This window comes from Gymnodraco acuticeps, unplaced genomic scaffold (genome assembly GCF_902827175.1).
Source record: "Gymnodraco acuticeps unplaced genomic scaffold, fGymAcu1.1, whole genome shotgun sequence".
Taxonomy (NCBI): Eukaryota; Metazoa; Chordata; class Actinopteri; order Perciformes; family Bathydraconidae; genus Gymnodraco; species Gymnodraco acuticeps.
Window position 1 is genome coordinate 72,678 of NW_022990026.1, and position 22,990 is coordinate 95,667.

Here is a 22,990-nt window from a genome sequence, read left to right on the forward strand (position 1 = left end):
CCAGAACTCTGCTGCCCACCTCCTCACCCACACCCGCTCCCGAGACCACATCACTCCCGTCCTCCAGAACCTCCACTGGCTCCCCGTCCGTCAAAGAATCGACTTCAAAGTCCTCCTGATTACTCACAAAGCCCTCAACAATCAGGCCATCCCTACCTCACAGACCTGCTGCACCACCACACCCCTTCCCGCTGCCTCCGCTCATCAGAAGCCAACATCCTATCCATCCCCACCCACATCAATCACCGGACCTGGGGGGACAGAGCCTCCTCCCTCTGGAACTCACTCCCCCAACCCATCAGAGACTGCACTGACCTCACCACCTTCAAAAAACTCACAAAAACTCACCTCTTCAATCTGACTTTTAATGTGTGATTGTTTTTGTATTATTTTACTTTAACTTTAACTATATATTTATTTGTTGTTCCTTTATTTTATTTTATTTTCTCTTCACTATATATGTAAAGCGTCTTTGAGCACCTGTAAAAGCGCTAACAAATTAAATCTATTATTATTATTATTATTATTAAATCCCGCTCAAAACCAGGACGGCTTGGCGCATGCGCAATTCATTTACAGTCTCGACGCGGGAGGGTGTGGCTGTCTCCTCTCTGCTCTGACTGCAGCTGAGCTGCTGCGGTAGGCAACTAGCGCCTGTGAGTACTATGGGAGGGCAGAGCAGGGGCAGAGGGGCTCACGGCAGCACCCGCGGCTCGTTAACTGCTGAACAATACGTGAGTCTCCAAACACCAGAAAAGTCCCTAATAACAGCATTACAAGTCGTTAGATTAGTCGTTAGTCGCTTTTGACAAAAATAAGTAGCCGGAGGGTTTGGAAAGCTGCCAAATTTAACGACAAAGTCGCCAAGTTGGCAACACTGGTCAGTGACGGCAGGCTGAGATCCTCACCGCTGATTGGCTTCCGCGAGAATGCGTCACGTGAATTTGACGCTCGAGTTGAAAAAATGTAACTCATGCGTTTGACACCGCTTCATGGTTCGCCGTCGGAGCGAATTCGCGTCTGTCCGCATCTCTGCATTGACTTTACATGTAATCGCACCGCCCCCAAACATCATGTCGCGTCCGGTGTGAACGCAGCATTAGAGTGCGTGATGTCAGAGTTAGAGTGAAGGACAGTTTGAAATTTGCCTTCATATTTTTTTTTTAAACTGCCATAATTCCCAAACCCTACATTCCTGAGACATCATTTCTCATGACAAACGTAGGAACACATCTCGTAGCTTGAAAAATGACAAATAATTAAGCAAAAAATAATTAAACAAAATGCCTCTTGAGGGCATGAAGTGAAACTTTCAACATGTCTCCATTAAATCCCATTGTAATTTCAGGCAGATATTTCCTCACGGTAGCAGCCGCACACCTTTAGTTAAACTGCCAAAAAGGCCACATTATTACCCGAAAGTACACAAAAAGCACACTTCAGATACTCAAGGTCCTTGACATGCTTCATGTTTTGAAATTTCACAGATATCTGTTACGGTTTCTTCAACAAACCGTTCACATGCAAGAGGTTCATCTCTCATTCAGAACAATGGAAACCTGTGATCTCTACACACCTCGTTAGCTCAAATATAAACACCTGTGTAATGGAACACGATGATGTCATCGCTCCAACTGACATGCTCAGAGCAGCAGACTTCAGGTAAAGGTTAATGGTCCTGCCCTCAACAGCTCTACGTCAATTATAGTGTGTCATCATATGCCGTTTCCATGGAAACGCATCCCTCGCCATAAAAGACGATGTGGCTTGAACTTCATGAACTCCTATGAAAATGTTCAAAAAGTGCTCAAACTTCACAGGTTTGGTAACGATGCAGCCATCAACGCATCTAAGCGTATTATGGGGTGTCATCAAATGCCGTTGGCATGGCGACAGATCATTCACCATCAAGTTAGTTCAGAAGTTTGCAGTTCAAATATTCTGCTGCTTTTCCAAGCCTTTTTACTTTATTTTCTTCTCTCATCACACATTCAAGCCCCCAGTGTTCATGTATCATTTCAATCTGAATTCTTCACTTTCTTCTTACACATTACATTTCAGCATAGCAGTTTAGCGTCAGCTTTTCAGCATAAAGCATTCCCACTAGCAATTTCTTCAGGAATTGCATTCTCTAGTTGTATTATATTGTCTTTTGAGTGTTTCCTTAGAGCTCCTTGCAGCTGCAGGTTCATTGAACACAAGGTTGGTACAGATTCATTCTAAATATACTTTATTAATCTGTTATCTGAATGAACTGTCAGTAAAAAGGAATAACGGCTAACTTTTTCAGTCTGATGTCTGTGATGTTTAAATATTACCATGCCAACCAATATCACTTTTTATATAAGTGAAAATTATATTTTCATGTATTTTATATTTTATAATTCATAAAATAATATTCATATTTCTTAGATTTGTTTTTATATTTCTTCAGCTAGTAGCAACTCTTTGTATTGAGAAGCTTCAAGAATACGTCCCCTGGTGGTACGATAAGATCCTTTGTGAATATGTCTGCAAACACAGAGACACGTACCTTCCTCTTCACAAACTTATCCCAGTAGTTGTTGGGGAAAGATCTGAAAACCACAGGAGAGAAGGCGCATGAGTCACAGAAAGCTGTATTAACATACAAAAGTAACAGTAAAGAACTGCAACAGAAAACAAAGATACAACACAACTCTTCTTCTTCCTGCTAGTTCTTTATACATCTTCCATATTGCAATGTGTTGCGAATGCTTGTTGTAAACAACGACTCACTGTGTGTTGATCACCAGTCGGTCCCACTGGCCTTTGATGTCGTCCTCAGAGGGTTGCTCTGTGATATAAAGCCCATCAAATTCCAGCTTCCTGGCCACTTCCTTTTCACGCTTAAAGATCACCAATGGCACCTACACACACATACACAATATATACACATATAAATAATAAAAAGTGGTATTTCATCTTAGAAAGTTGGAATCATTGGATGTGAATATTTGAAAATATCGCTGAAAGGATAAATATGTGCCCTAACATTGAATGATATGCTTTTTGTCTATTATTTGTTCATGGGTTTGTGTCAATGTGCTTTGATATGTGATAATATTTAGCTTCAACTGTGCTTATGAGTTTTAGTTGTGATTGTGATCTTGCCTTTGCCTATTCTCATGTGTTTTCTTCTGTGCTCTTGTATGTTTCCTTTAACCTGCTGTGGGTTGCAGATGAAAATGTGCCTCTACGGCTGGATCTGGATACATCTGGCATATATACATGATTGCATGATGCTATACCTGTATATCAACACATACTGGATAAATGGTTCATTTTTGTATTTCTGCTGTAACAATAGTTAGTATCCTGCCTTGAGACAGTAGTATCCGATGATGCAGAAGAAGGAGATGACAGTGTGGAGCACAGCCAGGATGCGTAACATGGGCTCCATGTACCCGGTGCTCTCCTCTAAGACAAAGCGCACTGTGACGGGCTTCAGGGGCTCCCCCCCCTCATCCATCACCTCCTGCTTCGTCTCCATTGCTTCTCCTCCCAGTGGATCCCACTGAATTCTGCTGTCAGATTGGCTGCTAGTGTACACCACTTCCCTTTCCTCAACCACAGAGGAGGATGTAGAAACCTGGTAGGGACAATGTATTAGTTTAATTGACAGAGACTGTAAAATGAATTATTGGTGTATGTCAGCACAAAATCATGGGCAGCATATAAAACACATGCAATGCTAACCTTTAGGCTTACAATACAATACACTGCCTTTTTCAATCTGAATATGTTCAAGGTTTTTCTAGATTGTCAGAGAGGGGTTCATGTCCCCAAAACTAGGATGTCAACATCAGACAGAATACTTGATAGCATTCTATAGGAGAGCAAATAATAGTTATGTTTCATGTTTTACTTATATCTTTTATAAGCACACTTACACAGCTCCTGGACCTGACAGTGTCTCAATGAGTGTTGGTCTGAATGATTCATTATTTGAGGAAATACGTTTTGTGACTAATTATAAAATCCCTGCTATAGAGGACGATTACCTTATAGAAGAGGAGGATGAAATTGATTGCAAAGGCAACAAACAGCGCCAGCATCCTCATGTTGTAGAAGTTCCTGGCAAAGTAGTTCTGCAGGGGAGACACAAAGAAGAGTTGAAGATGTCCCAGACTGAGCACTAGATGTAGGGGTTCTAACCCAGTCCCCGTTCTGAGTCAAATGTAAGTCTAAGGTTAAAACAAGTTTGTTTGAGGCTTCAGCAGCTGCAAAGATTGACTAGGTATGTTCCTACTAAGCTACACTTCAGAATGCACTTTTACACAGAATGTGAAATCTGTTCAAAACCAAAACACATTTGATTTTCATATTGGCATATACACTGAACAAAAATATAAATGCAACACTTTTGTTTTTGCTCCCATTTTTGATGAGATGAACTCAAAGATCTAAAACATTTTCTATATACACAAAATAACCATTTCTCTCAAATATTGTTCACAAATCTGAAAAATCTGTGATAGTGAGCACTTCTCCTTTGCCGAGATAATCCATCCCACCTCACAGGTGTGGCATATCAAGATGCTGATTAGACAGCATGATAATTGCACAGGTGTGCCTTAGGCTGGCCACAATAAAAGGCCACTCTAAAATGTTCAGTTTTGTCACACAGCACAATGCCACAGATGTCGCAAGTTTTGAGGGAGCGTGCAATTGGCATGCTGACAGCAGGAATGTCCACCAGAGCTGTTGCCCGTGAATTGAATGTTCATTTCTCTACCATAAGCCGTCTCCAAAGGCGTTTCAGAGAATTTGGCAGTACATCCAACCGGCCTCATAACCGCAGACCACGTGTAACCACACCAGCCCAGGACCTCCACATCCAGCATGTTCACCTCCAAGATCGTCTGAGACCAGCCACTCAGACAGCTGCTGCAACAATCGGTTTGCATAACCAAAGAATTTCTGCACAAACTGTCAGAAACCGTCTATGGGAAGCTCATCTGCATGCTCGTCGTCCTCATCGGGGTCTCGACCTGACTCCGGTTCGTCGTCGTAACCGACTTGAGTGGGCAAATGCTCACATTCGATGGCGTCTGGCACGTTGGAGAGGTGTTCTCTTCACGGATGAATCCCGGTTTTCACTGTTCAGGGCAGATGGCAGACAGCGTGTGTGGCGTCGTGTGGGTGAGCGGTTTACTGATGTCAATGTTGAGAATCGAGTGGCCCATGGTGGTGGTGGGGTTATCGTATGGGCAGGCGTATGTTATGGACGACGAACACAGGTGCATTTTATTGATGGCATTGTGAATGCACAGAGATACCGTGACGAGATCCTGAGGCCCATTGTTGTGCCATTCATCCACGACCATCACCTCATGTTGCAGCATGATAATGCACGGCCCCATGTTGCAAGGATCTGTACACAATTCCTGGAGGCTGAAAACATCCCAGTTCTTGCATGGCCAGCATACTCACCGGACATGTCACCCATTGAGCATGTTTGGGATGCTCTGGATCGGCGTATACGACAGCGTGTTACAGTTCCTGCCAATATCCAGCAACTTGGCACAGCCATTGAAGAGGAGTGGACCAACATTCCACAGGCCACAATCAACAACCTGATCAACTCTATGCGAAGGAGATGTGTTGCACTGCGTGAGGCAAATGGTGGTCACACCAGATACTGACTGGTTTTCGGACCCCCCCAGACCCCCCAATAAAGCAAAACTGCACGTTTCAGAGTGGCCTTTTATTGTGGCCAGCCTAAGGCACACCTGTGCAATAATCATGCTGTCTAATCAGCATCTTGATATGCCACACCTGTGAGGTGGGATGGATTATCTCGCCAAAGGAGAAGTGCTCACTATCACAGATTTTTTCAGATTTGTGAACAATATTTGAGAGAAATGGTTATTTTGTGTATATAGAAAATGTTTTAGATCTTTGAGTTCATCTTATGAAAAATGGGAGCTTAAACAAAAGTGTTGCATTTATATTTTTGTACAGTGTATGTATTGTTTTAAGATTGACTGCACATGCTGACACATTCTTTCAAATGAGAACTCTCCTCCTCACTGAATTATTAACAGCAGTTGCTAAAAGAAAAATACAGAAGTGTTCCATGTACCAGAAGTTTCCTCTGGTAGGCGATGATCTTCTTTAGGAAAGCTGACTCCTGCAGGTCCGGTTCATCAGACTTCGAGGTGTGATGCCTTCTCACTTTTGGCTTCATCTTCTCATTCTTCTGTTGTTTCTCTTGTTTCTCTACATGTCCACCCCTGAAATCACAAAATGAATCACACTCAGACACTGCTAAAAAAAACTGTGGGCATCATCCAGAGGCTTGGCCAAGTAATAACTTCTTTTTTTTAAATAATGAAAACCAAAGCGAATGTCCCATTGAACGACAAGTTTTCTTCTAAACAGATATACATGTATTTTGCCAGAATACTCAAGAAAGTGTAGATTCTTTCCCAATTATAAACTATTTAAGGGGTGGTGCAATGTTGTTACTCTGTAAGCGTGCTTTAATCAGTCAGTTTATAACTTTGGCCTGTACTTTAACTTTAGCACTGTCCGTATAGTACATAGTGTGTTTCTGTCTGCCAACAGAGTTACCATGTCTGTTGTAGCAATCAGATAAAATAACAAACATTTGAACATACTCTGGTGTTTTCTCAGGTTCACATTCTGTCTCTGCTGTTGTTTCCTTCTCCTCTGAGGAAGAGCTCTTCGACTGAAAGAGAACATATCAACACACATGTTATCAATCAGCTTCTTCTTATGACTGATAGGATCATTTCATGATAATCAGGATTGTTTTGAGTAATATTGAGTGAATGATTGTTAATCATGTTTATTTATTGGTGTATCTCACAAAATATTTGTATTTATCATTCACATTCAAATAAACAGAGCACTGCTCTCATCTCCATGTTGTGCTACTATTGTGCTAATCTAAAAATAAGCTGTACCATATACAAGAAAATGGGCATGGCCTCAATACGCAATATGTATTGAAATATTATTTTAACCTGCAATATGTATGGCAATATGAAAAAATGAGAGGAGTAATTACAGAAAACTCAACCCAAATGTTACATTCTGTGATTAAATTCACCAATGTGGTACATTTTGAGATACAAATTCAGAGGATAGATAATCTTGCGCTCCTGTAAATGTGATCATAAACACATTTGGTGTAAGCCTATGTGAAGGATCATACCCCAGCATTAACAGACCCACAAAGCTTAGTTAATGAGACGGCTCTGTGTTGTAATGGGGTGGGGTGTTTTACTGACAGCTCCCCAAAAGTGAATTCAAAACAAGTCTAACGCTGGCTGATGTCTGGCTGTTCCTTTAGGGAGCGCTGATTTGATATGAGCAGTGTTTTCTATGAGCACAGGACAGGTGTTAGGTGCACCCCGGGGGCTCAGCGCCTGATTAAACCTTATCACACTCACCTGATTCCTCCGTCTGAGCTCTGGGGGTTTGGTGGTTGGGGTTGGGGGTGCCGGGGGGGGAACCGGGGTGTTGAGCAGCTCCGTCAGGCTGGCGTTGGGGTTATGAGGGGTGATCTTGTACTGGCCGCCCTCTCTTCTCAGGTCCAGGCCGAAGATGTCTGAAAGCAGCTCCGTCTCACTGGTGTTCACTGCCAGGTCAGCCAGGTCCTCTTTAGGGGAGGCCCTCTTCTCTCTGTCCTCCCCCTCACCCCTCACCTCGTCCTGGGTGGGGTCAGGCATGTCGGCCAGCAGCTCTGACACCTGGGTGGAGGCAGATTATAATGTGATTAGGAGCAGAACTTACTGTTTTAATGTGTTTAAACTGTTTATTGTTTTTATAAAAACAAGTTTATTAACCTTTATGGTTTTGGCCCCCTCCACCAGATTGCCTCCCATGAAGGTGTTGTAAAATATTCGGCAAAATCCTCGGGCCACACTGAACGCTATGTGGAGGAAGCCCAGCATCACGGACAGGTAGAAAGAGACCAGCGTGGTCACCATGTCCTTCACTGTCATGCTCTTTATCTTCTTTATCTGCTTCTTCAAACTCTTCATAGAGAGGACCTGGAAAAAGAGAGCACAATGATCTGTTTATGAACTGCTTGCTGTTGGTTTGAGGGCCTAACATATACACTCTGTCATGTGTCATTGTCAACCAGCATCAACAATACTGCCGCTACTCCTCTCTCTGCACTAACCAACCCTGAACATTAAAGCTTCATGACACAATCACATTACAGCATGTTAGTAGAACAAATGTGTAGCATTTAGAAGTATGTTTTTTGCTATCTTAACTGTATTTCTGAAAAGCAGTACGTCCTTCTGCATTTAAATATCTTGAAAATGTTCGAATTCTGAACATTTTAAACAAATACTACCAGGCTTTGCAATATGCTCTAATTACAAGAGATGAGGAGATGAATATCAGATGAATGTGTTCAGAACAGGGCTGGAGTCAGGATGTGGTTAGCCTAGAGAACTTAGCAAACATGCTGGAAGCAGCCTGGCTCTGTCCACAGTTCAAATTCACCAACCAACACTTCTAAAGCTCTCCAATAAACCTCTGTATTTAGTTTGTTTAACTTGTACAAAAAACAACAAAGTTAGAATGACTACTTGTCATGTGTCATGTATCCACTACAGCGTTTTTTTGTTATTTATATTTTTGGGGATTTTTTATATATTTTCTATCTTTCGTTGATGTAGGGCTGTGGTCTGGTGGAACAGAAACTATTTTCTGCAGTTTCTCTGAACAATGTAATCACTTCTTCCACTCTTCAGAAAAATGAACCAGGTTTTCAGGAGTATTCACAAATTCCTATTAAAACATACAGACTCTTTGATTCTCACCTTTATCAGCAGCATGACATTGTAGCGCAGAGCGAACAGAGCCATGCGCACAGTGCTGACGGAGAAGAAGCCCATCTCAGAGTTCTCCTCGTCCGGCTTCTCCCGCTCACTCTCCTCTTTCACTGCTGAGCGCTCGCCAGCGTCAGACATCTGAGCCGCCAGCTGCATTTCAAAGATGGTGTCCTCGCAGAAATTTACAAACAGCTCCATCTTCTCCTTCTCCCCTCCTTCGTTGACCACATCAAAGATGAACTGCCGCTTAGATTCTTTGACCTGAGCAGATGGTATATTAGTCAAAGAAGTTGCGAGTAAACTGAGGGTCTACTATGCAACACTGTAATCAAATCAAGTAGTATGACATTTAAGTGACACATTTTATATGTATTTAATGAATCTACTGCCTCGTCTTTACCTGAGGTTTCTCCCACTGTGTGCGACTGGACTCGCTGATCTCGAAGTAGACCCTCTCAATGCGCTTGGCGCTGCCCATGATCTCGATGCGGCCCAGGTAGGGCTGGAAGTAGTTCAGCACGCTGTCCGCCAGCTCCAGGAAGGTCTGCAGCCGCGTGTCATGAGGCATGTGCTCCGACAGGTTGGTCAGCAGCACTGCCACATTGAAGCCGATGTCCTTTTGAATCACAGATCAACATGTTTCTGTTTCTGAGTTTAGGTCTTCCACACAACTGTTTTATGCATATTTTATGCACATTTCAGCAATCCTGTAATGAACTAAGCCCTTAAGGCTTAACTAGAGTTACATCTAAGACTCAAAGATGTGATCTTGGAAAAAGTTAATTTGTTAATTTTCCTCTATTTCATATGATAATCAGTAAGACTCAACAAAATACTTATTTAAATTCAGTTTATCAGCGTATTGGTTTAACATTTCGAAATTGCTTCAGCTTTTTCATAAAATATAAACATTTATATGCTCCTATTTTCTTTTTTCATCCCACAATTCAGTAGATGATAAATTGACCCATATAAGGGGGGGCACACCCTTAATGGTTCAGTGTTAGTTTACGTGGCCTGGCCAATGGTGGTTGACCCAGAGATGATGCATTCAGAAAATATGATTTTATATATGGTTTTCAAGCATTTTGACGCAAATGAACTAAGTAGAAAGTTGTAACAGTATGAAAAGTAATCTACATTTTGTTGTTAATATTTTACTAATGAATACTATTTCAGGTCATCTTATAAACTGATTCAGAACTAACTCCTTTGTATCCATCAGAACACTTATTCAAGCAGATGGAGACGTTTCTGCTCCCCAAAACCAACAAAAGGATAAATGAGTGTCTGATTGAGGTGCAAATCAAGAAGCCCAAGATCAAGACATGCCCTACATTGGCTTCCACATACAGTGTGTGCATTAGTGAGCAAAATGCAATGAATTGTACCAAATAAGCAGGGCTACGCTCTAATCCCTTTAACCAGTCCAACATCAGGGTAAAGAAAAGGAAAAGGCAGAAATAGAAATAGCAAAAGAGCTCTCCTTCTAAACCCCCTTTGAGATGTTAAAACCGTTCTCTAAGAATAGATTTTAATAACAGATTTGAAGGATTGAGGGCTTACATTTGGACAAAATAAAGCTCTTTTAAGACATCAAGGCTGTTACCTTGGCTGGCTCATGAAAGCGCTCCACAAATTCTTCATAGTCCAGCAATTCATTCTCATCGGTCTCAGCACAGGAGAGGAGGAACTCTGTCTCTGACTGGGTGTAGTGTTTGTGGCTCTCCATGGCCTTATGGAAGTCCCTCTTGGAGATGACACCTGTAAGTTCATTCATAAATCTAAAAATCATCGACAGCTCTCTCTATTTCACTCATCATTTACATGATTCTGATACTTCCTAAATGGGTTTTTTAAGTCTTGCCTTTTCCGTCAGGGTCGTACTCCTTGAAGGCGTCTGAGGAGGTCAGGTCTTTCAGCTTGAGGAACATGTCAAAAAACTTGAGGATCATCTCCACATTGTTGGAGGACTCCACCAACATGTCCACCATCTGCTTCCCAATGGTCCCATTCACCACGTTACCTGCCAAACACAACAACGCCTTTACAGTACAGGAAGTCTCTTGAAACCACAACATGACACATTTGAACCCTCCACAGGAGAAAGAGCCTTTTTCAGAGTGTCTGCAATGCACGGAAATGGTCTCTGAGCTTACTGGGGGAGACCTGTTTCCTTGTGACATTGCTCCTTTTGCTACTGACAAGGTGAAAGGTGAACAGTGGTCTGCCTCACTAATTTAGAAAAACCAGTTTCTTCTTGTAAACAGACACATCCATCTATAAAAATGTCCACGACTTTATGGGATGATTTTAAGCATAACAACAGCTTAATTTGTAATATTGTGTAATTCATCCACAAAATGTAATGTCTTACCAAATAACATGTTTGCAGGCACTTAAATATGTCAATTGATTTCATCATCAGTGTATCCAGAACCCAAAATCCATGTGTGTGCACTAGGGATGCATATCGTTGACTTTTTTACGATACCGATACCGATACCGATACCACTGAGCAATACCGATACTCAACCGATACATATCGTGATACTTTGAAAATGTATCATCCCACAATTACTCCCATGAAGCGCTTTACGATATAGTTCACATGTCAAATGAATATTAAATTCAATTGTGGGACTTCTTGGACCTTTTAGTTCTGAACAAACAATGAAAAATACATAAAAAATATGAAGAAAACCGATTATGGAATATCTTTTATAACACATCAGGTGTGCCGCGTGAATAGCACATCTTCTCAATGCAAACAGACCGTTATAGCACCGTTATAATTAATGTTAAACCAGAGATTCGACTAGAGAACAAATACATAATAGAATAATGGTCATGAGATCTCGGCATTGCACAAACAAACAAATCTCATCTTTAAAATCAACATTTACCTTCACTGGTGAGAGAAAACAAATCACAGTTCATTTGTGGGACTTGTACCTTTCTAGTATTGAACAAACAATGAAAAATACATAAAATATGAAGAAAAACGATTATGCAATCTAATTTATAACACCCGCCATCACGGGCCACGGACTCACTTTTAAAATTAATTTATTTTTTAAATAATTATTATTGTTTTTTTTTTTTTTAAAGTATCGAAACCGGATCTGATTTCGGTACGGTATACCGTAGCCACCAGTAGCCACCAGTATTTCGGTAATACCGGATACCGGTATGCATCCCTAGTGTGCACTCACTACAAGTGCTTTTTTGACAGATGAATCCTGCTTCAAAATGTATTCCAGGAGTACTGAGGATTGTAAACCTACCCTCCAGCATGGACAGCAGCATGACCACCATATCTTTCTGAAGATCCATCAGTTCTTTCAGTAACTCAATCTGACTTGAGTCCTGAAAGGGAACAAATGAAAGAGAAAATAAATAGAGAAGGTCGGTTAATAAGAAATTCCAGGAAAAAGTATTAATGCATATCAGCTTTTAAAAGTCTGACATTTCTGAATCTTTATAACAAAGAGAATCATATAATATATGTTTTTTTCTCAACTAAGGTGAGAGAAAAACACTGAAAATGGCTACATTTCTTCTGTAATAGTTTACAGCAGAAATGTGACAGAAAATGAAACAGAGAGAGGATGTGAGAAATATCACCTGAGACAATTTCATCTGCATATGAGCGAAGACGTGCAGAAACCCGACCACAGCGTCCCACAGGCGACTATGAGCCAAACTCTGCTGGTTGCCCGTACACGGACCCTACAACATTATAGGTGACAATCAGTATCACATCACAACAACATTGACCTTCACTAAGCAGGTTACCTCCACTAAGATATGTGAGTGTTTGCCAATAACAATCTTCTGCAAACATAGTCTTTGCTTGAAGAATCTGACATCATTATCAATTAATAAATAGCTCATTTCAGTAATAATTACTACTCACTACATATGACTGTTAAACACCTTTCATTATTTTATATTTAATAACATTTTGAGAATACTCAAAATGGTATAAAGTACTTATATAGCGCTTTATCAGGTATTTTTGACCCCTCAAAGCGCTTTAAATACTACGAGTCATTCACCCTCATTCATGCAGAGCAGCACCACTTGCTCTAGGGAAGCTAACACACACACACACACATTCACACACCGTTGGCCATCGGGATCAACTTAAGTATCTATACATTGACGGAAGTACAGGTGTCATTCCATGAATCTGTGATAATTGCAGTTTTTTCTCGTACCTGGATGTACTCAGTGAGCGTGTTGAAAACCTGCTTGGCCACATTTATTGCCTTGGAGAAGTTTCTCTGGCCCTGCTCATCAATAACATCCTTCCCAGAATAATACCAGTAGAAATCACTGATGGATTCCTGGAGGAGAGTCAGGCAGGAGAAGGGAAGGAGAAGACAACAAGAACACTATGAAACAGAGCAACTACAGGGAAATAAATGAGGGTAGAGTTTGAATAGTTTTAACAACTGTTAAGCATAATGTGTGACAGAGAAATCTCTAGGGGAATCAGTAGGGTTTTAAAAATCTGAGTGACACGTCAATTAAAGAGAAAACTCAATTAAAAACCTGCATTTTGTTTTCATCAAGGACATGTTAGCTTTAGCCCGAGAGATGTTCTATCCAGGAGTATATGTTATATGCTCAACTGGGTCAGATGATTTCTTCTATATACTATTTTTCAGTTTTTTACAATTATATCGTTCTATAATAAAACAACTGCAAGTGTGCAAAAGAGTATCCCAGTGTAACATGAATGTGTTAGAGCAATAGAGCAGTCTACTACTGTTGTGTAACTTCAAAGCGGTTTAGATATGCGACACAGGTAATAATTGTTGTAACCCATTTCTCAGATATTGTCACCAGGTCAGGTAATTATTCGAATGTTTTGTTAATAAGATTTAACTATACTTTTCCTGCATATTGTATCTCTACAATAAAGGAAGTGAATAAAATAGCATTGTAACAGTAAGAATTGCATTAACTTAAATGTAAAGATTTAAAAGAGAACAACAAATCCTGTAAGACTTAAAATAGTAAAGGGTTAAGTGTTAGTTGTGTTCCTACTGAACTCAAAGAAATCAGTCAAATCTAAAATCCAACTTAACTGAATGGAATTTGTTTTGTCTATATGATAAATATGTGACTGTTGAATGCCAGATAAATATGTGATCTGTATGAATCAGTATAAGTGAACAGCTGACCTGTACTCTGAGGAGGTAGTCCACAGTAGAGATGATGATGTTGACAGTCGTGTTGTTCCCTATTTGCGTCCTCAAGTAGTTCTGGAAGTCTGAAATAAAAGATAGCAATTTTGCACATATCGTGTTGAAATCAACAAAGAGTTGGTACCCTTTCTGTCAACGAGTGTATGACTTGTTAAGTAATGCCTCGGTCATCAGAATGAAATTCAAATAGAGGTAAGCTTGTAGAATAACAAATATAAGAGGTTATGTTCTTAGTAAGTTCTTTGACATGTTGTTTTTCAGTCGCAGAATCTAAGTGGGGAAATATCAGTTTATTGTTTCAGCTCAGCAGCTGGAAGCCAGATGAATGCTTTCATCACACACTTGAATATCCAGGAGAATTTAAAGTCATACATTTGCACCTTTCTTTTTACATTTTACAAGAAAAAAAGATAGAAAATAGATTGTCTTTCTCAAAGAACCACATGGCTTGGATCAACGCCACATCATGCCCATGCACATTGAGGGAGTTTTTCATAAGTGCAGCACTTTACTTTTTCATTGCTATTTTTGTACTTATTATATTTCATTAACTTAACACCATTTTAATAAACACTATCTGACAAGTGAAAGCCTCAAACCCCCCTCAGCATGAACAGATTTACTGCATATGTAGCAATACATGTAGATGGCATCAGAAACAGAGACGTGCACACACACCTGAGTTGTGCCCTTCACAGAGCAGCTGCAGGAAGCGGAAAAGGTCACAGGTGAACTCATCATCCTGCATGACCTTCTCACCTGGCCGGAGAGAAGAAACACACCCATACACATAGATGCACACACACATACATACATGCACACACACACACACACACACACACACACACACACACACACACGCAGGTATGCACACACAAAAACACAGGCATGTGCAACCACACATGAAAGCACACACACACACACATTCATATAGACACACACACACAAACAAACAAACAAACACATAAAGAAGGTCAGAGAACAGGGCAGACAAAAGCAGACGACATGTAGAGACACCACAAGAAGATGGAGAGTGAAGAAGTGTTAAAAAGAGATGGAGCTAATGTCAGGAAATATTCAGTGTCTTCTTTCAGTCAGTGAAATGTGTAGGCATAATACACAAATCCAGACCTATTACACGCACGCACACGCACGCACACGCACACACACACACACACACACACACACACACACACACACACACACAAACACACACACAACACACACAACACACACACACACACACACACACACACACACACACACACACACACACACACACACACACACACACACACACACACACACACACACACACACACACACACACACACACACACACACACCACACACACACACACACACACCACACACACACACACACACACACACACACACACACCACACACACACACACACACACACACACACACACACACACACACACACACACACACCACACACACACACACACACACACACACACACACACACACACACACACACACACACACACACACACACACACACACACACACACACACACACACACACACACACACACACACACACACACACACACACACACACACACACACACACACACACACACACACACACACACAGTGTTGGACTGAAGTGGTTTGGTTTTTAAGATGCAGCATTTTACAGTCAGGAGCGGATGTTGCTGGTTTGGTTTAATAAAGAAGTCTGTAGGTTGCTGCTTCTATTGTCATATCTGTAAACATTACAGACACATTGAGGACAGCTGCCCTGACCACACCACAATGCTGCTTTGAACCAAGAAATGCAAAAGGAAAGAAGGTCAGAGAAAGTTAGATGAGACACTAAACATAACAGAAACATTAACAGATGACGTCGATACAATATGACAACAGACTGGACTGGGCTGAAAGAGGAACATCTGGAGGTGTGGAACAAGACTGAAAGGGTTTTCTTTTACATGTTCTACAATGACTCCCACCAGGATGAGAGAGATACGTCTTAATAATTGTCAACAGTTATGACTTTATTGCTGTCTTTTCTTATGGCCTCTTAAAATAAGAAAATAGATCTGACTGCATCTCCTTACATTTGTTAGAATTCAAGAAGGGGCTCTTTCAGACTCATTCCCAACACAGTGGTAGACCAGATGAAGGGAATTACATATTCCACAGTTGAAAAAAACAACGCGACCAGACAAAACGTATTAATATAATTGTAAAGGTGCAATGTGTAGTTCTGAGCCACCAGTGTCTAATGGAAATTCCTAACAGTTGTGGGAACGAGTCTATCTGTTTCTTATCCTATATCTAATAGAACTGCTCGGGTCTTGATAGATTGAGTGGGGAAGTTCATGAGATCTTTCTAGAGCAGGGGTGCCCAACCTTTTTTTAACCGAGAGATACTTTTAAAGTGGCCAGGCTGCCGAGATCTACCAGTCCAAATAGAGAGGCGTAGCCATTACTGACAGCCTACTGCCAGGTAAATACACACTTCTACTTGTATAAAACTGACCTTCGTACGATTAATACTTCATAAAATACTGCAGATCCTTTATCTTACCTCTTTCTAATCTACACACATACAAGTATTTAACTGAAGTTACACACCAGTGTTGTTGATACAGAGTTGGAGTGTATTCACACGTCACATACTACAGTGGGTAATGTTTTCAAGAAACATTGAACAGTGCTGCCACATATGACACAGGGAAACAAGAAAATACTCTAAACCCTTTCTTTGCCATTATATACAAATAGTGTTGCTACAAAAGTATAAATTAGGCTTACTAATAAGACAACTCAGATCTGAAGCTACACAGGAATCTGCTGCCAAAGTGCAATAAAAAAGACAAAATAGAATCAAACCCTTTTTTTGTTGCATTTTAGTAGAGTATAAAAATAAATGCCTTTAAAATAGGATGCAAGCAACACTAGTTTCTTAACCTGAATTGATAATAGACTATAATCAATTTAAGTTTGCATTCTTATACCATTTTGTACAATAATTATAATGAATGAGTTCAAACAAACTCAAACTTACAGCTGATTAATAACGGTATCTAACTTGAGTTTTTATTATATCAAAAACCTGTTGAAATGCTACTGTTATTTTTACTGTCCCCAAAAAGCGCGTCGGCAGCCTCCAGGAAAGCTTCTTTCACAACTTCGCCGTCTTTGAAAGACTTCATGTGTTTCGCAAGAACGTGACTGACACGATAAGATGCTCTGGTAGCAGCCTTGCTCTTGTTGTTGGGCCTGGTGAAAATTGACTGCTGTGTAGGGAGGGAATTCCGTTTCATAGCGTTTGTGCACTGTTTTGAAATGCCGCTCCTAAATTACCCTTCTTCGATAAAGCCACGCTCGCATTGCAGATGAGAGACAGATGGACTTTGAATTGGAATAGATACAAAAATAATCATCCTCCCACTCGGAGTGAACATTATATATTTTGGGCTTTTTGGCTTCTGCCGTAATTGCGGTCTTGTGTGTGTGCGGACTGTCACTCCTGTTGACATGGACAATGTCAGCGAAATAGTGCCCACTGCCCACCAGCCACGCCCAGACACATGGGGTCACGCCGGCCAATCACAAAGCTTTGGTGCATTCAAGTGCATTATTCTGGCACGGGAAGATTATGTTATAGGACATTAACGATAAAACAGAATATTGTTGTTCTATTTTTAGACACATCTCGCGATCGACTGGGAATCTCCCCGCGATTGACTGGTTGGGCACCCCTGTTCTAGAGGGTAATCAAGAATAACTTTTATCCAATGACCTTTCCCCTCTCTGTCTGTGTCTGTGTATTCTCTTGTTCCGATTAACCCAGCCAAATCTTTTTTCTTGTTTTGTATCTATATCTACGCCGGGATCCGGAGTCGAGGCTGATCCTCTTGCTGTAGTCCTGTGTCTTGGATCCTCTATCCTGAGTTCTGGATTAAGTCGTGGACTTCGGGTCGTGGCTGAACCTGTCTCTGCGGTCCTGCCTTGGGTCTCGTCATGCTGCTTCCCTGATGGCTTCCTCAGGATTGTAGCTGACATCCTCGTGGATTCATCTTCTTATTACAGACACATGCATTTCCTAACATTCGGTCTATATGCTGTAAAATGTATTATCTCTTCCATTTACACACGGCATCTATTGCACGTCTGTCCGTCCTGGGAGAGGGATCCCTCCTCTGTTGCTCTCCCTGAGGTTTCTCCCATTTTATCCCCTTAAACTGTGGGTTTTCTTTGGAAGTTTTTCCTTGTACGATGTGAGGGTCTAAGGACAGAGGGTCTAAGGACAGAGGGTCTAAGGACAGAGGGTCTGAGGACAGAGGGTCTAAGGACAGAGGGTCTAAGGACAGAGGGTGTCGTTTTTCTCATACTGATATTCTGAACAATCTGTGCTGTTGTATTTGCTGTAAAGTGTCTCGACTGTAGGCTATTTTATGTACAGCACTTTGGCTCGACCAAAAATCATTTATAAATGTGCTATATAAATAAAACTTGATTTGATTTGATTTGAGGCGGGGGTGTGAGTGGTTTCCGGACACTTTGGATTGAATCCAAACAAGCAATCACACTTGCAGTGATCATGGATCTACAAGTCGGGCAGCTCTACTTGTTCCTCTGCTCTGAGGACAGACAGGGGTGGGGAAGTGCTGAACAAGTTGTATTACAAGCTAATCAGTCAGCATGCTGACTTCACTTCTGCAACACAATACGTAGACATCTTCAACATAAAGTCAGCATGTCTTTAATAATGTTGGTTCCATTTTTTATTCTGGCATAATTTACACATTGCACCTTTAATGGAATGGATGAAATGTAAATAGGGATTTAAACTATGGTTACACATGTACACATAACACAGTGAAATTCAAACTGTGCATGTAACCCATCCTAGTATAAGGAGCCACTGCTCCTATACAGCGCTCTGAAACAGTGTGGTGGTTCAGTGCTTTGCTCAAGGGCACCTGGCTGTGCCCAGGAGGCAGACTGGCAACTCTCCAGGTACCAGGCCACACTCTGCTCTTGGTATAGGGATTATAAATAGGATTAGATTAAATGACAAGCTATAGATGTGGTGTACAATAAATAGTGCATTCAATTTCTTCTAGTCCATTTAAAACATAAGGTTGTAAAACTGTACACAGTTTAATGCATGAGTACAACAACAACAAAATCATGAGTTCAAAATACAATACTGAAGAGAAATATGTAAAATCGTAAAAGAAGGGCGGTTATTCAAATAAAAATATCCCCACTTAAGCAAAACAGTCATGAAGGACACACTGACTACAGACCACAGCTCAGCCAGTAAACAGAGAAGGAGGAAGGAATTTGAGCAGATCAGAGCCCCCCCCCCCCCCCCCTTACAGCAGCATGGCCAGGTTAAAGTCCAGAGTGCAACACACAGAGAGAAGAGCAGGAGAGGTGGACAGAACTAAACTGATGAAGAGGTGAGAAACAAGCAGGGCACCACCTGGCAATTTCAGTTTGTTATTCGAAGACTAACCTTTATATGAAATACTTATATGTTCTTTAACATTACACTGTCGTGTATGTGCCAAAACACATGCATATGAAGGTATATCTTTACCAAAACATTTGCCGCCTTTACTAAAAGCGCTGCAAATAAAAAAAGCTGCAAAAGCTCAAAACACAACGGAAACTGTTTCCAGGGGACACTAAAAAGTGATGCACACAGCTGTGCATGTTGACATTTGGGGATTATAATGTTGGTCAACAGCCATTGTTGTTGGAAACATACCTGAAACATAAGTTTTATCGACTCATTTGAACAATTTCACCGGATGATTCCTTCTGATTAAGTTGGCTAGGCTTCCGTCGTGTTCTTGCAGCGTTTTTTGAAGTGCTGCATTTTGTATTTGTAGTGTTTTGTTTATGCAGCGCTTTTAGTAAACGCTGCGCATGTTTCGTCCAGTTGGTGAATGCTTTCCAAAGGCTGCATGTGTGTTTCTTCAGTTGCATGTGTTGTGGCACATTGATGTCTTTATATTTGAATTGTTTTTGAAGCTGCAGTGTGCTTCTCCTAATGGAAATGGTTTGGGCCGTTGAAGCGCGTTTGCATTTGTCGGCCACCGTACGAATCTGTAATAGTAAGTGTATTGACAACACAATTGAATAGCTAGATAGTAAATGAACTGCCTTCATATAACGTGTCTCTGTTACACTTTGACAACTCATGAGCCAATGTCTAACCCATTTGAAATGTTATCAGCGTAACTGTGCTTCAGACAGGATAGACTGCATCTACGTTGTGAGGCGCTCACAGATTTAACAAAATGATTCACAGCCACTACAACAGGTGCAATGATGAGTGCAGCTTTCATTTACTATAAGGAACTTATATTCGCCTGATTGGGGCATTTCTGTATATATTGCAGTCCTAATATAGGGAGACAGGAAATGACAGAGAGAGAGGCTGAGGACACAGATGGGTAGTACACTTCACAACAAAGAACAACCAGCACAATAACCATCTCCATTACTAGGACAACACAACCAGACTTTAGGTCGACTACATGACCAAGAGTGGGTGCAGGATGGGAAATATCAGTAATATTAAGAATGTGCCAGATACTGTACAAATCCTGAGAGGGAGTCTGGATTGTTTTAATCTACTTGACATGTATTATATTCATCACCAGTCTTCTTGATGTCAAAGAGAATGATTTGACAAAGACTTTAAAAAGTATAAACAGAACTGACACAACATCTGACCCACCACAGGAGGAGAGGGAGCGAGAGACCAACCAACACACAAGGAAATGGCAGAAGGCATAATTACCACGCTCATGAGTGATGACTGAGGAGGGGAAGAAAGTGCAGTAAACCAAAATGAGAAAAGGAAAACAGGGGGAAGAAAGAAAGAGAGAAACAAAGTAAGAAACAAAGAAAAAGATTACATATAGGGAAAAGAGTTTCAATAACTCCCAATTCAGTTGTTTGGTCAACATGGAAAAAAAGTATGTGTTGACAGGGAATCCGTAAAGCTCAGTAAATGTCTTAACAGATGTCTTACAAAATAAAAATATATAACACCAAGATAAAAAGGTTTTTTCCCTCTTCTTTTTTTGATTTGATTGTGAAAGTGCATGGTAAACATGTTTAAGTTAATAGGGCCTTACTAATTATATTAAGGAAATTATAATAGAAAAACATAATTTGTGCTATTTCTGTATGCTGAAATAGATGCAGTAATGATACAAATAAAGTACGTTTCAGGATTTATGGGTCTTAAGTTTATGCCTTAAAAAATAAATTGGGTTTTGTCGGGGACTTGAAAAGTGTGGGACAATTCAATGGTAAATATTGGGTTGGGTTTAGGATAGAAAAACAGGCCGTTGTGGTTTACGTTTGGAAATGATTCACTTCCTGATTCTGAGATACCAGGTTTGACTTGTTCTCTTGTTTCACACTTTGTAGTGCAGAATTAAGCTCCTAACAATGAACTGATTTCCTCCCTGAGAGGTTTCATGTTGCTATGATAACATCATGTTGCTATGATAACATCATGTTGCTATGATAACATCATGTTGCTATGATAACATCATGTTGCTATGATAACATCATGTTGCTATGATAACATCATGTTGCTATGATAACATCATGCTACTCCTACATTTACCAAAGGGTTATGTCAGGATCATTTAAACACACAGATGGTCATTTGATGTGTTTTTTTAAGAGCACTCATTGCAAAAACAATTCCTCAAGGCTTCCTACTTGTATCCAGTAGTTAGTGAGTGTGTTTGTAGGTTATGCCTGTATTTACAATATAGTACTTATAAATAGTGAAAAAAGGGAGAATTTGATTTGAGAATTTGAGAGTCAAATCTTGAAAAGTCAGTTTGCCATCTAAAGTATGATTGTGAACATACAGAAAACATGACATAAAAATGCAACATGCAAATCATAAGCACATATACATGTGACTGGGAAATCATACTTGATAATGCGTTTAAAAAATAGGTATAACTGCATTACCACTTTTAATAAATGAACCAATTGCTCAAATTAAGTGATGACAACAACGCAATACAATTATAATGATATAACAAGGATTAAAAAACGTATTGGTTATGCTATCTTGTAGCATTCCTTTATGAGGCTTATTGTTTCAGCAAGCAGTTCTGTGTAGCTAGGCTTACATGAAACATCCTTAGGCTAATTAAAGTGGTATTTAAGAATTTAACTTACATTTAACTTAAAATACCTGGTGAAGAAAACATTTTATTATCAACAATAAGCCACAATCTCAAAATAAATCATTATATTGCTATAACCATTGCAACATTAAATGAAAGATGTGTAAACATCCTGTAGAGAAGCTCACCTGATCCCTCCTCTGTCACCATCCCCAGTCCTTCTGCTTTGTTCTGCCTCTCAAATGCATTTAGATCCAGAACACTGAAACAAAGACAAATGAGTTATACAACTCTAGTTCTGTGCTCTATTCACTGACTTTCTTCTCCCCTGCAACCAGTGGCTGCGCATAGTTCTGTTAATAACTGTACGTAAACACCCAATTTCACCTTTGCCCAATGTATCATTTGAAAGCTGCTCTCATATTAAAAGGCATTATGTAAAAAGTACACTGTGTGCTACACTATGAGTGCCACGGTTATAAACTATTAAAGGCATGCTAAATCATCTTTTAGTACTTCCTGTCTGCACTCTCCAGTGGGCAGTACCAACAGTTTCCACTGGGAAACTTAGATACTGAAGCAAGGTCATGGGGAGCATCTTCTGGCCGTCCGGCAGTGTCTCAGTCAGTATGGGCTTGGACTGGGAGCCGTAGGGTCGCCGGTTCAAGTCCCCGACCAGACCTAAATATGGAGTTTGGACTGCTACTTGGAGAGGTCCCAGTTCACCTCCTGCCCTGCCGTGATGCCCTTGATCAAGGCACCGG

At 40.6% G+C, this 22,990-nt stretch overlaps 1 protein-coding gene across 12 annotated transcripts in view; it reads right to left on the reverse strand.

The window, feature by feature from the left end:
- Positions 1 to 22,990, reverse strand: part of ryr2a (ryanodine receptor 2a (cardiac)) — a 332,105-nt gene that overhangs the window by 37,329 nt on the left and 271,786 nt on the right. For 8 of the 12 annotated variants that reach the window (XM_034214890.1, XM_034214888.1, XM_034214887.1 and 5 more), the window contains 19 exons: positions 22,415 to 22,488; positions 20,867 to 20,884; positions 14,741 to 14,821; positions 14,039 to 14,127; positions 13,067 to 13,195; positions 12,471 to 12,575; positions 12,131 to 12,212; positions 10,711 to 10,869; positions 10,453 to 10,607; positions 9,244 to 9,459; positions 8,832 to 9,104; positions 7,839 to 8,045; positions 7,443 to 7,742; positions 6,645 to 6,715; positions 6,107 to 6,257; positions 4,023 to 4,109; positions 3,341 to 3,610; positions 2,758 to 2,888; positions 2,534 to 2,576 (listed from right to left, as the gene is read on the reverse strand). In XM_034214890.1, the coding sequence (XP_034070781.1) occupies positions 2,534 to 2,576; positions 2,758 to 2,888; positions 3,341 to 3,610; positions 4,023 to 4,109; positions 6,107 to 6,257; positions 6,645 to 6,715; positions 7,443 to 7,742; positions 7,839 to 8,045; positions 8,832 to 9,104; positions 9,244 to 9,459; positions 10,453 to 10,607; positions 10,711 to 10,869; positions 12,131 to 12,212; positions 12,471 to 12,575; positions 13,067 to 13,195; positions 14,039 to 14,127; positions 14,741 to 14,821; positions 20,867 to 20,884; positions 22,415 to 22,488 (2,641 nt within the window). The remainder of the gene's footprint in view (positions 1 to 2,533; positions 2,577 to 2,757; positions 2,889 to 3,340; positions 3,611 to 4,022; positions 4,110 to 6,106; positions 6,258 to 6,644; positions 6,716 to 7,442; positions 7,743 to 7,838; positions 8,046 to 8,831; positions 9,105 to 9,243; positions 9,460 to 10,452; positions 10,608 to 10,710; positions 10,870 to 12,130; positions 12,213 to 12,470; positions 12,576 to 13,066; positions 13,196 to 14,038; positions 14,128 to 14,740; positions 14,822 to 20,866; positions 20,885 to 22,414; positions 22,489 to 22,990) is intronic. The other 4 variants (XM_034214889.1, XM_034214894.1, XM_034214886.1 and 1 more) reach the window with 1 other exon arrangement.